At 47.5% G+C, this 15404-nt stretch overlaps 1 protein-coding gene across 1 annotated transcript in view; it reads left to right on the plus strand.

Moving 5' to 3' along the window:
• The window catches only part of GPR137C (G protein-coupled receptor 137C), a 31335-nt gene that overhangs the window by 4563 nt on the left and 11368 nt on the right, over positions 1-15404 (plus strand). The window contains exon 2 of the mRNA XM_082242688.1: positions 10479-10522. Within this exon, the coding sequence (XP_082098814.1) occupies positions 10479-10522 (44 nt within the window). The remainder of the gene's footprint in view (positions 1-10478; positions 10523-15404) is intronic.

Raw genomic sequence — 15404 nt, forward strand, 5'->3', positions numbered from 1 at the left:
ACCAAGAAGGAAATTCCCCTAGGGGTGGGACTTTTTAGGCACAATTCAAATTATGTAACAAACCAATTTATATAAAAGTAAATTCTTTATTAAATACAAAGATAAAATGCTTTTATCTTCTTTGTATTATTTAATAAAGAATTTACTTTTATATAAATTGGTTTGTTACATAATTTGAATTGTGCCTAAAAAGTCCCACCCCTAGGAGAATTTCCTTCTTGGTTCAATAGTCATTTTTGGGATGTGGCACCGTTGGGGACTTGGACAACATGAGCAATTTTGTTTGTAGCTTTGCTGTTACTCAGCATTGAAGAACCTCATGCAGGTCTTGGCCCACATATTGGTCCCATTGCAATACAGATAATGTGAACATTTTAGTTTGGCTTGCATCTTTAGTACCCAATACCACCTCTCAAGCACAAGTTGGGTTCTTTCTCAAGAATCCAAATTCCATAATGCCCGAGGCAAATTTTATTTTTTTGCTTCACATACCCTTTAACTTTTTTATATTGATGTCATGTCTCTTGTCGCTGGAATGCAGGCAGATCATGGCTGTTGGAAGGTGCTGTACATAGCTTCCTGAAAACATCACTGCACCCTGCCTTTGTACTCAAGAGCACTCAACCCTAGGAGTAATAATGTAAAAATGAAATTGGATGTGTGGATATTTGTGTTTGCATGAAGACATGATACTCAACCTCAATCATGGAAATAACTGAAATCCAGTGAATGAAGTGGCATGGCAGGCTGTAAGCAAAGGGCTAGATAATGCTGGATGTCCTCCAGCCTGGAAATGAAGCAGGCTGTATTTGACTTACTGCAGGTTCTAATGTACATTGTTGGAAGCTGGCAGTTGTAGTACAGTCCCTCTGACTTCAGTGGGTGGGTTTGATGGATGGCGCCACCTGTAAAACTTGACAAGCTGCGGTAAATGTGCTGTGGCCAAGAAGCAAAGCCTTGCAGAAGGGACAGTAAAAATGGCCAAACCACCCGTTTTTACCACCTCTATAAAGGCTTAGATGGCAGTAAAACCAACAGAGGCTCAAACCCTTCATGATCCTGTTCAAAGCAAGCTACATTTTTCATGGGGTATAGATTTTGCTTTCAGTGCCCCCTTCCTCACCCCCCCCCCACCAGTATAATTGCCTATCTAGCCTCCTACTACCCTTTTTCCCCTGCAGGAGCTCTGGGTAAGCGCTGGTATCCAATGGTGTTGAAGCTTGAGGTGAATGACATCATCCTGCAGCAGGGCGCCTCTGTACTGCTGGCATTCCTGGAACTCCAGTATAAGTTTCCAGTCTGTGTTCTGATTTTGTGTTCTACAACATGCCTGACGAAGGGGTCCTGTGCGGCTCCGAAACGTTGCACTATTTTTGATGTGATCGTAACTTCAATAAAGTTTTGGACTGCTTTTGCAAGAGCTTTGGTGTGCTGGCGAATATGTATTTCTCTTACGTCCTCCGACAGTCGCTGCCTCTTCATATTTGTCACATATGGGGGGTATTAGACTTTGCTCCGAAGGAGTAGCTAGGCAACAGAATGTTAACATTAAAGCTTTTAACATATCCCACCCTCAAGGGGTGGTCCCCTCAGTCAATACCCTCCTACTTCCTGCAGACCTAATCCTTCTTTTCTTCCGAAACGAGTTTCGGAATTCCATCTTAATGAGGATATTGTCTTGCCTTCGTTGTGCGCGAAGCCTAAACATCCAAAGGAGGTGAGATTGCATTCTCTGGATGTTGTTCGGGCGATAAGGGTTTACCTTAAATCGACTGAGTCTTTTCGAAAGACTGACTCCTTGTTTGTTCTTCCAGAGGGTCCTCGGAAGGGCATGGCGGCTTCGGCCTCTACCATCGCCAAATGGATCAGGCAGACCATTGAACAGGCCTATGCTTTGCAGGGGAAGGTTCCCCCTGTGCCTGTGAAGGCGCACTCTACTAGATCTCTGAGTACGTCTTGGGCCTGTCGTCATGGGGCTTCTGTAGCCCAGGTGTGTAAGGCGGCGACTTGGTCGACCGTGCACACTTTCACAAAATTCTACAAAGTAGATGTTCAGGCATCGGCGGATGCTTCCTTTGGCCGCAAGGTTCTTAGTGCGGCTGTTCCCTAGGGTCCCTTGTTGGGGACTCCTGGCTGTTGGGATAAGTTTTTGTATCCCCTGGTTTTTTTGTCTTCCTGGGTTGTTGCTCCTGTTGAGCACTTGTTTTTTGCTGTTGCCCAGCTGGTTTCCTTCCTTTGGTAAGGTTCCTTTCTTTGATGCGGAGACTGCGTTGCCTTTCGGCGCGGATGCGTTTCCCACCCCTCATGTTTGCACTGCTTTGGGACGTCCCCATATGTGACGAATATGAAGAGGCGGCGACTGTCGGAGGACGTAAGAGAAAACGGAATTTTTGTAAAATCTTACCTGTAAAATTCCTTTCTCTGAGTCCTCCGACAGTCGCCGCCCCCGCCCCTCTTTTGGGGTTTGGTTGTATACTCTACTGCTATTCCACTAAAACTGAGATATGGTTGCAGGAAGTAGGAGGGTATTGACTGAGGGGACCACCCCTTGAGGGTGGGATATGTTAAAAGCTTTAATGTTAACATATTCTGTTGCCTAGCTACTCCTTCGGAGCAAAGTCTAATACCCCCATATGTGACGAATATGAAGAGGCGGCGACTGTCGGAGGACTCAGAGAAAGGAATTTTACAAAAATTCCGTTTTACGTGTTCTGCAACATGTCTTTCGGTTGACTGATTCATTCAAGTGGGTGGGCCCACCTATAAAAAAAAATAAAACAAAAGTTGAACATAATAGAAATTGCACTGGCAGATCTAAAAGGATCTGCTAGCAAAAGACTGTATACAGATACAAATTGCTGTGCTTCTAGTGACTCTTAAATTCATAAAAGTGCAACATTGATATAAAAACAATGGTAAATGTAATGTGATCTAGATCAGTCCCAATTGTGTGCAAAAGGCAAACCCACCACTGTGGCGAAATCTTGTGCACCCAAGTGCATCATCACCTCAAAAGAAGAGACTCTTACTGGAACCTTTGAATCCTATTGTAATAGGCATGTGGATTAAGATTTCATCAGTGGGGATCTATATGGAAATCATCTCCAGAGAATCCAATGACCTCTCTCAATCTCCAGGTTAAACTGGCTTATACTAGCCAGTGGTCCCCCAAATGATTCACCATATCCTAAAAGCAAAGCAGGGTAACTCCGTGTAAAACTTTAATGAAATCAAAGGTGAATATACTACTCACAAGATTAAAAATGGGGCTTGGTACAAAATACCATTCCTGGGAATCAATTCAAACCCTTCCTGGTGACGTCATGTGCAGAAGCTCTTCCCTACGCATTTCGTCAAATCCGCCTTCATCGGGGGCATGAACCCCCTGAGGTTTAACAAAATCTGTGGATCACACAAGATTTTTTTTTTTTTTCTACAGTGGTGAATTTGCTTTTTGGACACAACTGGGACTGATTTTGTTTGTGTGTGTGTGTGTGTGTGTGTGTGTTATATATATATATATATATATATATATTGGACTGGGTGTGGGCGAACGAAAGGATGCCACATCACGTGATGGAAATTTAAAATTATGAGTCTACAGAGGGGCTGAATTCATAGACCCTAGCTTGCTGCATCATTTTATTTTTTTTTTTTTTTCACTTTGCTTTTCAGGGTGTCTTCGAATTTTGCTTTGCTTGACATTTCATTCCATCAACTCAAAATGGTAATTTGGCCCCTACGTGCTTGTATGCATGCCTGACCACGTCAGAGCATACTCCTACTGAGACCGGATGGTGTCCTGGGGTATTTCCCACCAGATCTGGATTAGGGCATCACTGAGCTCCAGAACCTGGCGGCATCGGATGGACCAAAACATACCGTCCCAGAGGTGTTCTATTAGATTTAGGTCAGGCGAGCGTGCGGGGGGGGGGGGGGGGGTCATTCAATGATATCAATGCCTTCATCTGTATCAATTCCTTCATCTTCCAGGAACTGGCTGCATACACTCCCCACATGGGGATGGGCATTGTCTTGCACCTGGAGGAATCCAGGACCCACTGCACCAGCGTAGGGTCTGACAACAGGTCTAAGGATTTCATCCTGATGCCTATTGGCAGTCAGGGTGCCGTTGTATAGCCTGTAGAGGTCTGTGTGTCAGTCCATGAATATGCCTCCCCAGACCATCGCTAACCTACCACCAAACCGGTAATGCTGAATGTTACAGGCTGCATAACCTTCATGGCTTCTCCAGACCCTTTCACGTCTGTCACGTGCTCAGGGTGAACCTGCTCTCATCTGTGAAAAGCATGGGGCGCCAGTGGCGGACCTGCCAATTCTGGGGTTCAATGGCAAATGCCAATCGAGCTCCACAGTGCCAGACAGTGAGCATGGGTCCTACTAGAGGACGTTGGCACCGCAGGTCACCCTCATGAAGTCTGTTTCTGATTTGTTTGGTTAGACATTCACACCAGTGCCCTCCTGGAGGTCATTTTTGTAGGGCTCTGGCAGTGCTCATCCTGTTCTCATTGCACAAAGGAGCAGATACCGGTCCTGGACCTTCTACAACCCTGTCCAGCTCTCCTAGAGTAACTGCCTGTCTCCTGGAATCTCCTCCATGCTCTTGAGACTGTGCTGGGAGACAACACAAACCACCTAGCGGTGGCACGTATTGCCGTGGCATGTATTGATGTGCCATCCTGGAGGAGTTGGACTGCCTGTGCAACCTCCTATAGCAGGGGTGGCGAACACGCGGCTCTCGAGCCGCATGCGGCTCCCGGCCAAACTGAATGCGGCTCTTTGGTTATCATTATTTGGTATACTGTGGCTCTAGTAGTCTTTGCCAAGTTTGGATGCTGCGGGACCTCTGAGGAGAGATCTCCAAGAGTGTAGTCCCGCCCCCAGGCTGCGACATCACGTCTCCCATCTCCCAACACTGCACGGGCCAGAGAGCGTGGGGACCCGTGTGTCTCAGCCGAGACAGCCGCCCGCTGACATCTTCCCCTACGCATATCAACAGCAGCAGGTGAGGGGGGGGGGGGGGTCTCTGATGGGGGACATGTGTGTGGGGGTCTCTGATGGGGGACATTATTGTGCAGGGGTCTCTGATGGGGGACATTTATGTGTGTGGGGGTCTCTGATGGGGGACATTTATGTGTGTGGGGGTCTCTGATAAGGACATTATTGTGCAGGGGTCTCTGATGGGGGACATTTATGTTAAGTTATATGCTTTTGTGTGTTTGTCTGTTTTGGCAGGTCACTGCGTGGTGTGGCTCTCTGACTCTCAGTTTAAAATTTTGGCTCCTTTTGTCGAACTTGTTCGCCACCCCTGTCCTATAGGGTCCAAATATTGCCTCATGCTACCAGCATTGACACTGACCATAGCCAAATGCAAAACTAGTGAAAAACTGTCAGAAAATTGGAGTACAGGGAAAAGTCAGTTGCCTCCACCTGTAAAACCACTCCTGCTATGGTGGTGATCTCGTTGTTTCCCATCCAGTGCATTGGTTAATTTCATTAACACCCAAAGCAAGCTAAAACTGATTAACAAACCCCTCTGCTACTTAACTGACCAGGTCAATACCCCAGGTGTTTAATTGACTTAATGCTCTACTCTGAATAAAGTGTTCCTTTTTTTTTTTTTTTTTTTTTTTTTTTTTTTTATATATATATATAGATGCATTACACAGTGATGTATATTTTAAGCATTTTGTTTCTTTAACTTTGCTTATGGATTACAGAATTTTGTGTTTTCACCAGCTGTATCTTAGAAACTTGCAGAAGACAAATTTAAAAAAAAAAAAAAAAACTTTTTTAAATATAGAAAGGGCTTACTGAAAAGTATGTCCATGCACTCAATACTCGGTTGGGGCTCCTTTTTGCTTTAATTACTGCATCAATGTGGCATGAAGGCGATCAGCCTGTGGCACTTCTGAGATGTAATGGAAGCCTGCATTGTTAGGTCTGTTATCTCATCTTCCTCTTGACAATACCCAACAGTTTCTCTATGGGGTTTAGGTCAGGTGAGTTTGCTGGCCAATCAAGCACAGTGATACCATGATCATTAAACCAGGAATTGTTTCTTTTGGCAGTGTGGGCAGGTGCCGAGTCCTGCTGGAAAATAATCCGTATCTCCATAAAGCTGGACAGCAAAGGGAAGCATAAAGTGCTCTAGAATTTCTTGTTAGAGGGGTGTGCTGACTTTGGGCTTGGAAAAAAAACCCTGTGGACCAACACCAGCAGATGACATGGCTCCCTAAATTTTGGGTTTTCACTAGCTGTAAACCATAATCTTCAAGATTAAAAAATGCTTGCAATATATCACTTGAGTTTAACTTTTTTAAGTTACTGAAATTAACTTTCATTTTTGTTCATTGACACACTGCTCCTAAACTTCTTAACCATTGGGTTATACTGCCCCCTACAGGAGTAGGACACTAGGCAGAAAGTCTGGCTATGCCTATGGGCAGTCAGTCCCAGGGGGTATACTCCCTCTGCTATAGATGCGAAGTGTGGGGTTTTTCCTCTTCCTAGTCAGTAATAGGGTCCTAGTTCTCTTGCTGGGATCTCTAGTGATGGCAATTTTCTTTTTAGATAAAGATTTTTCTCCTGGTTTTGTCCTGTGAGATCTACAATCAACTGGTCAGCCAGCACACACAGTTCTCAGCTCCACACTTGATCGGCTACGACATAGCCCCATGACAGGGGCTGGCCTGCGATTTAAATGCCTTGGGAGGTTGCATATGACCGGGTCTCGGCCCAAGTCATAGTATTCCTCCTGGCTGACACACCCCCATTTCTATGGCGAGGGGTTCTATCTGGAGCGGTGCTTGCCTGGTTCCTGGTATGGTGAGTAGCTGTTGTCGCCGCCCCCCCACCCCAAAAGAGGGGGGGCCCTTCCTTGGGACAGTCGGTTTCCGTCAGGCACCCCCCACATATCCTGGGGCTGTCTGGGTGGTCTGGTCCACCTCCTGGGGTGGAGGCAGGGTGCTAAGCTGGTGGGGGCTCCTGCCAGGGCCCCTGTCCCCATCTTGCCTGGGCCTGGAGGCCTAAGGATCCCTCCTGGGTCCCTAGTGGTGCTGCCATTTTGCTGTAGCCTTTGTGCTTCATGCACGGTGGCCATGTTTGTGTAGTCCAGTGGCCATTTTGTGGTGGTTTGCCATTATAAATATCGGTGGCCATGACAGTGGAGCCCTGTGGGCAGGAATTTTAATGGTGGGAGCCCCTCCTGGATCTTTTCACTTCCTGATCGCCGCACATGGAGTGCAGATTATTCTGGTGGCTGCAGGTGCCTGTTTTCTGTTCAGTGAGTCTGGAGGGGTCCACTCCCTCTGCTGAGGATCACTTGGTGCTTTGTGCCTGGCGACAGAGTGGTGCTGGCAGTGGGGGTTGTCCCTTTGCACTGTTACTTTTTGTGGGGTACCCCTGGTGACTCATTGAGTCTTGCAGCGCATCTCCCAACCTGATCCCCTCTGAGGCTGCGGGGCCCTTCGGTTCCCAACCATCCCTTGATGCACTGATGGCGGTCCTGGAGTCCTTTGTGTCTCAGGTGAAGGTTGCTTTCGGGCAATGGGCTAGCAAAAAGCGCCCCCTTCCCCTGCCTCATCTCGCATCAGATCCTGAATCTGATTTGGCTGCCACGGACGTGGGTCTCCAACCATGCGCCCAGAATCCTCCGTGAGGATGATTCCTCCATCTGCAACCGTACAAGAAAAGGCGCTGGTGGAAGCACTGATTGTATCTGTGCGTGAGACTTTAACGAGAAGACGCAGCTGCGACGTAAGTGCAGGTTCCCTTGAGCACTCGCAAGCCATCCAGAGTGGCATAGGGGTTTCCTTTTCACACCTAATTTGCCGGAATCGTCGCTAAATAGTGAAGACGATCTAAGTGTCCCCTTGGGGTTCCTAAGAGCTTTACTCCCCTATGAGGAGTTATTAGGTGGACTGTGTCACCAGTGGTGGACACTCAGGTTTCCTTTGAGGTGGTTCTGTTTTGCACTGTTCCATACAAGGTCCCTGCAAAGAGATTCTGGCCGAATGGGACAAGACTCTGCAGTCTCTGGACAATCCGATCCAGCTGAGCCGGGGAACGAAAGAGCCCCTGATATGGTGGCCTTGTTTTCCGTTGTTTCGAATGGGCAAATCCTTCCTCCTCTTGGACAGTGGTCACCACGGATGCCTGCCTGTCAGCAGGGGGAGGCATCCTTGGCAAAAAGTGTGCTCAGGGGTTCTGGACGCTGGAAGTGTCCAGACTACAAATCAATGTCTTGGAACTCCGAGCAATCAGACTGTGCCTGGACCAGTGAACGGATCGACTTCCGGGATTTCCAGTGTGCAATTCAATCGGACAATGCCACGTCCGTGGCTTATGCCAATCACCAGGGGGGCACAAGAAGTGTCCTGGTGGCTCTGGAGGTAGCTGGCATTCTAAGGTGGGCAGAACGGTTCGTTCCACCCCTCTCCACTGTACACATTCCCGGGATAGAAAACTGGCAGGCGCATGGACCAAGGGGAGTGGTTCCTTTATTCGGGGGGGGGGGGTTCATCAGTTGGGTCTCCTCTGGGGCATCCCTGAGGTGGCTCTGTTGGCATCTCTGCAGAACAGAAAGGTGCAGAGGTGTGTAGTTTGTTCATTGTATCCTCTGGCGGACACCACAGACACGCTGGGCTCCGTGGTGTCAGTATCTGATTTACGCCTTCCCTCAAGCTTCTGCCAAAACTTCGAGGATCGAGGCAGAAGGGATTCTGGTCATCTTAGTGGCTCTGGACTGGCCTTGCTGGGCTTGATGCGCCGATCTGGTGCAAATCTGCTGTCCCAAGGACCAATCTTACATTCTGCTTGTGACAGATGCTAGCTTTGACGGCTTGGCTGTTAAACGCCAGGTGCTGGTCGATCAAGGTTTTGTCTCAGTTGGTGATTCCAATGCTGTTAAAAGCTAGGAAATCTACTTCTAGAAAGATCTATTCGCATAAGTCGTACATTGCGTGGTGTGAGTCTCTTGGAGTTCATCTTCACTGTTTCGGTGGCCCAGATCTTGACCTTCCTTCCATTGTGGGGTTGAGCACAAACTGACCTTGAGTAAGATCACAAACTGACCTTGAGTAAGATCTTCTCAACTGCCCTTGGCCACCTACTCCTTGGTGTGTACTGTTCCTCAGGGAGTTAGGCACTTGGCCCCCTCCAGTGCGGTCTCCGTTGCCTTGGGACCTCCAATTTGGTGCTCAGTCCTCCAGAAGCTTCCTCTTGAGAATCTTCAGGAGATTTCCCTGCTTGCGCTGTCCCAGAAGGTGGCCTTCTCAGTGGCTATTACCTTTTGCGTGCAGGGTGTCTGAATTGGCAGCGTTATTCTGTTCACCTACTTGATGGTTCTTCGTCCCTGTCCATTGTTCCTTTCAAAGGTTGTCTTATGATTTTCATTTGAATGAAAAATTGTTGCCTTCCCTGTTTCCCAGGTCAAAACATCTGAAGGAAATTGCCTTGCATGCCTTGAATGTGGTCCGGGCAATTGGGGTGTACCTGGCAGCTACAGAGTCTTTGAAGGAAGTCTGATTTTTGTGCTCACAGAATGGGTTGTCTGCTTCCTGTGACCATTTACAGATGGATCAGACAGGCGGCGATCCAGGCCTATTCAATCAGGGGTCAGGTTTCTCCTACCCCTATCAAGGCTCACTCTATTTGGGCGCTCAGTGCCTCCTGGGCCTACCATCATCAGGCGTCAGTGACACAGGTTTGCAAGGTGGTCGTCGGTACACACTTTCACAAGTTCTATAAAGTTGATATGTTGGCTTATGCGGACGCTACCTTTTTGGCCGCAAGGTTTTGCAGGCTGCTGTTTAGAGGACCTGGCCCTTTTTGAGGGTGGTTGTATGTATGTTCCAGTTTACCTGGTTGGCTATAGTTGGCCTTAGGGAATTTTCTTTTTCGCTGTTCCCACCCCTTCTGTTGCTGCTTTGGGACATCCCAAAGGTTAAGATCAGGAGCTGTCTAACAATGAACGAAAGAGAATGTGAATTTTTGACTGAACGTAAAATCCATTTCTCTGATGTTGTTTGACACACAGCACCCAACCCTCTGGAGTTGTAATTCTTCGGATACTGCTTGTAACAAAACTGAGTACCTATAGCAGGGAGGAGTATACCCCCTGGGACTGCCCATAGGTGTAGCCTGACTCTTTCTGCCTAGTGTCCTACTCCTGTAGGGGGCAGTATAAACCAATGGTTAAGATCAGGAGCTGTGTCCGTCAATGAACATCAGAGAAATGGATTTTACGGCAAGTCAAAAATCCATTCTCTATTGATGGCAATGTTCTCCTCCTCCTTTTTTTTTTTTTTTTTTTTTTTTTTTTTTTTTTTTTTTTTTTTTTTTTTTTTTTTTTGGTGGGGGGGCGGGTTGGATGTTTAGTCCCTAAAAGCACAGCAATTTTTATCTAAAACTGCTGCAACTTTGGATGTGCTAATATTGTAATTTTTTTATTTTAGGTTATCTTTAAAGCTCGCTGCACCCCAGATTTCAACAGATATAAGTAAGTAGACTTGGAGTCCTTTACGTGCACACGGTTCACTGTGAATTACAGAAATGTCTTAAGGGAAATGACTGTTGCTGTTAAAGTGTGAATAAAGGCAGTTGTGTTTTTTAGACAGAGGAATTGTAACCCGTGTGTGGGGTGTTTTTTTTTTTTTTTTTTTTTTTTTTTTTCCCCCCCCATTGAATATGAATTTATTGTTGGCACCTTTTTTAGCACAAGAAAAAATGTATTCCTGTAAATTCTATGTAAATGTCTTAACATTGGTCTATTGTGCTTCTGCTGCTAGTGTATCCTGAAGCCTAACTCTATCCAAAATAAAGGGGGGGAAAAATATTGCCTGTAGTTCTACTTCGAATCTAAAGTCCACAATCCTTGCCTTTGCTTCACTAGTCTGACACCCGTAACATCCCACATCAGCATCTTCTGGATGGTGTCTCTTGCCGTCTTGGTCAGTGAAGGAATTCAGACATCCGGGCACAGAGGATCTGTAACGGTATTGTGCATGCTCAACTCAGCGCACATTCTATAGAAGACTACAAGCAGAAGATGCTATGTACCTGGCTTTTGTTTTTTATTCACTGGCTTTGGCAGACAAGTCAGTGACTTATTGAAGTCAGAGGATGGGCCTTAATGCCAGGCAGCCAGAGGTTGGCAGTGGCAGCCTCCATATTTCTCATGTCAGGTTAATCTAAAATCTTAACCCCCCCCCCCCCCCCCATAAAACATTAAATGCAGCACAGATTGCACTCTGTTCTGGCTGAAGTTGAGGTTTTCTAAATTTTGCATTGCAGCCCAATGTCTAAGCTGCCAAGTTGTATTAAACAAGGCAACAAAATGCTTTTCTCCAGAAGCCAGCTGACTTAGAAAATCCTGCCCCTTTCGCCCTTCCCTTTACCCAGGTCATGTTAAAGCCTTTAATCTTCAATTTAAGGCTGAATCCTGGAGAAAGTAAAAATCCTCTGTTGCAGTGGGGCTGCCCCTGCACTTAAGGTTAAATGTTTCTTTCCTGATCCTCCTGCTCTTCAAGGTTCCTCCATACTGCAATGTTGGGCCCTGCAGCCTCTTCCATGTGCTCTGGCAGTTGATTGCCCCTGACATCAAGACTGATGGACCTGGAATACATTTAGCCAATTTAAGTCCAACTCCAGCAACAGTAAAAAAAATCCTGCCCTGCAAAGGGTAGATGCCTATTTTAGCTTGGGGGACAGGAAAAGTCCTTTTTGTATTCCAACTGGGCGCATCTATAGCATGAAGTGTGCCACATCCTAATCGACGATTGAAAGTAGAAAAACATGGACTTTACTGGCACAGGTACAATAAATAAATAGAACATCGGCACGGACTTCATAACATTGAAGTCTATGGCGGTCGCCTCAAGGTCGCCCCCAAAGAAGCTCCGGACCCTTTTTCTAAGTCAGAGCGACTTGTGTCGCTCCTATTAGAATGGGTCCGCAGCTTCCCTATGGAAGGCGACCTGTGGAACAAACACCTGAATTCTCTGGATTCTCGGATTCAGTTGAGCCACAGGACCAGGGAGTCTCTGATCCGGTGGCTTCAGTCTCCGATGCTTCAGTCAGAAGTACTTTCTCCCCATATACTGGACATTTGTCACCATGGATGGGAGTCCTGTCTGGGGGGGTCCTCAATCGGGAATCGGCGCAGGGAGTCTGGTCCCTGGAGGAATCTTGATTGCCGATCAATGTCCTGGATGCTGAGAGCGATCTGGCTTTGCCTGGCGCACTGGACCGTCTGTCTGGAGGGTTGCCGATTCAATCGGACAAGGCCGTGGCCTAGGTGGAGCGCCAAGAGTGTCCTTGCAGCTCTGGAAGTGGCAGGCATTCTACGTTGGGTGGCGCGCCATGTTCCAGCTCTCTCCGCTGTCCACATTCCGGGAGTGGAGACTTGGCAGTCGGCTTACCTCTGCTGTCAGGCCTGAGACGCAGTCGAGTGGTCCCTGCATCCGGAGGTGTTTCAGCAGTTGTACCTTCTGGGGCACTCTGGATGTGGATCTGTTGGGCGTCTCGCATCAACAGAAAGGTGCAGAGTTTGTGGCCCACTCTTGGGACCCTCTGGCAGACGCACTGGTGGCCCCCTGGGGCCAGTACCAGCTGCTGTGACTCTTCTCCTCTCAAGTTGCTGCCAAGACTTCTTTGCAGGATAGAGGCGGAAGGGATTCCAGTCATTCTCGTGGCTCCGGACTAGCCTCGTCGCGCTTGGTACGCCTCCCTGCTCAGGCTTGTCGCAGACGCCCATGGAGACTTCCTCTCAGGGAGGATCTACTGTCTCAGGGGCCAATCTTCCATCCTGCTTTACAGTCGCTGGCTTTGACGGCTTTGCTGTTGAATGCCAGTGGCTGAAGGATGGGTTTGGCTGCTTCAGTGATTCCCACTCTGCTAAAAGCGAGGAATTCGACTTCCAGGAAGATTTATCATCGTACGTGGAAGTCGTACATAGCGGGGTGTGAGTCCCTTGAAACCCACCCTCGCTCCTATTTGGTGGCTCAAACCTTGGCTTTCCTTTTTAACGGGGATTTGATCAAAAGTTGGCCTTGAGTACTATCAAGGGTCAGGTCTCCGCCTTGCTATTTTCTTCCAAAGGCCATTGGCTGCCCGTTCCCTGTGCATAACTTCTTCCAGGGGGTGTGACACTTGGTTCTTACGGTGCGACCTCCGTCACCAACTGGGGACCTTGGTTTGGTGTGGTCGGTTCTTCAAGACCCTCCTTTTCCCATTATCAAGGGTGTCCCCTGCCTTCCTTATTACATAAGGGGACCATCTTGGTTGTCACTCTGCATGCAGGGTGTCGGCACTGGTGACATTGTCCTGTCCTCCCTATATGTTGGTTCTTGGGGCCAGGTGGTACTTCGTCCGCATCCGTCCTTCCCTCCGAAAAGTTTAGTGTTCACTTGCACAAGGACATTGTATTGCCATCTTGTGTCCTAAGCCCCCTCATCCTACGGAATGTGTTTTCATACGTTGGATAGAGTTCAGGCACTCGGTGTATACTTGGCGACTGAGTCTTCCGCTCTGGATGGCCCAAGAACAGGGCTGCCTGCGTCTGCTGCAACTATTTCCAGGTGGTGCAGGCTTCTTTAATTAAGGGTCAGGTTCTACCTTTCCCTGTTTTGGCGCTTTCTACTTGGGCGCCTAGTGCTTCCTGGGCTTATTGCCATACAGGCTTCTGTGCTTCAGGTTGCAAGTCGACTACTTGGTCGTTTGTTCACACCTTTACCATGTTTTATAAGGTGGGGGATATACTGGCATCTGCAGATGCCTTTTTGGCAGCAAGGTTTTTTGCTGGCTGCTGTTGGGAGGGCTTTTGGCCTGCCTTGAGGGTGTTTACTGTTTCAGGTGGGCCTCATCTTTTGTTCTGTGGAGTCCTGTGTTGCCTGATCAGTTATGTTTAGCTTTGGGGACTTGTTCTTTCCTGCTGTTCCCACCCGTCGTTTGGCACTGCTTTGGGACGTCTCTACTTGTATGTATCAGAGAACTGCGTCCGTCAATGAACGATAGAGAACTGGATTTTTTACTTACTTTAAAATCCTTTTCTCTTAATTGACAGTACGCAGTACCCGCCCCTCTATTTTGAGTTGGGGTTACTTTCTGACACTGCTTTGATACAAAACGGACATCCTATGCAGGAAGAGGGGGTGTACCCTCTGGGACTGCCCATAGGCGTAGCCAGAACCTTTTTCTGCCTAGTGTCCTACTCCTGTAGTGGGCAATATAACCTACTGATATGAATCATAGAACTGCATCCGTCAATGAACTTAAGAGGAACTTAGAGGATTTTACCGAAAGTCAAAAATCCAGTTTTTACCAGGATTGTGCATCATATTTAAAATGATCATATCCATGGGAAAAAGTCTCAGCCTTTAGGTACTATAATATAAAATATTTTAGATCTTCCTTCCACCCTTCATATAGCTTCATGTCTTGACTCCTAGTTAAAATGCCCATATATCCTACTTCTGGGTGAATTTATGTATGTCACGGTTTCAGTATAAATGAACCCCTTTTTTAGTAGCGATATCTGCTTTTTGTAATATAAAGGGCGAATTTTAGTGGGGGTTATGTTTGTGTCTTCCCATTATGACAGGTGATACCAAAAAAGCATGCTACTAAACATATAAAGTCCTGGGGCTGGCCTTTCAGACCACCTCCTATAGGAGTACTGGAGCCATGACCCACAATTAAATGATAAAGTAATGCAAGAAAAATGTAGTATAAATGTTGCCACACGCAGTGCTGCCAAATCTCTTGGCACAGGATGAGTTGCATGGAATAAAGAACTGGAAGGAGGGATGGCGCATTGCAATATTGTGGGACTAATACCTCTGGATGAAGCCCAATCAGTACAGAATGTTGAATAAAAAGTTTATTGAAAAAATCTGTAAAATCCACAAACCAACCACTGGAAGGGACAGGGAGTGAAATCCGGATGGCTACATAGACAGGGAAGGACGTCCGCCCGCCGTGTGTTGGCCGGGACAGACACCAGACCTCGCGTCACTTTGGGAACCTCGTACAGCACACGTCACAAGGAACAGTGAGCCATAGGCAGAGCGGAGGGCAGGCCGGTGTGGAACTCAAGCGTCTGTTTGTCGTGACTACATGTTTCACACACATGCGCTTTGTCAAGTGACGCAAGTGACAAAGTGACAAAGCGCATGTGCGCAAAACATGTAGTCACAGCAACCAGAAGCTTGAGTTCCACGCCGGCTCTCCGCTCTGCCTATGGCTCACCGTTCCTTGTGACGTGTGCTGTACGAGGTTACCAAAGCATTGCGAGGTACCGGCCGACACACGCCGGGCGGACCTCCTTTCCGGTCTATGTATCATCTGGATTTCACTCCCTGTCCATTCCAGGATTTGGCGGT

Source organism: Pelophylax lessonae, assembly GCF_965119305.1.
Source record: "Pelophylax lessonae genome assembly, chromosome: 13".
NCBI lineage: Eukaryota > Metazoa > Chordata > Amphibia > Anura > Ranidae > Pelophylax > Pelophylax lessonae.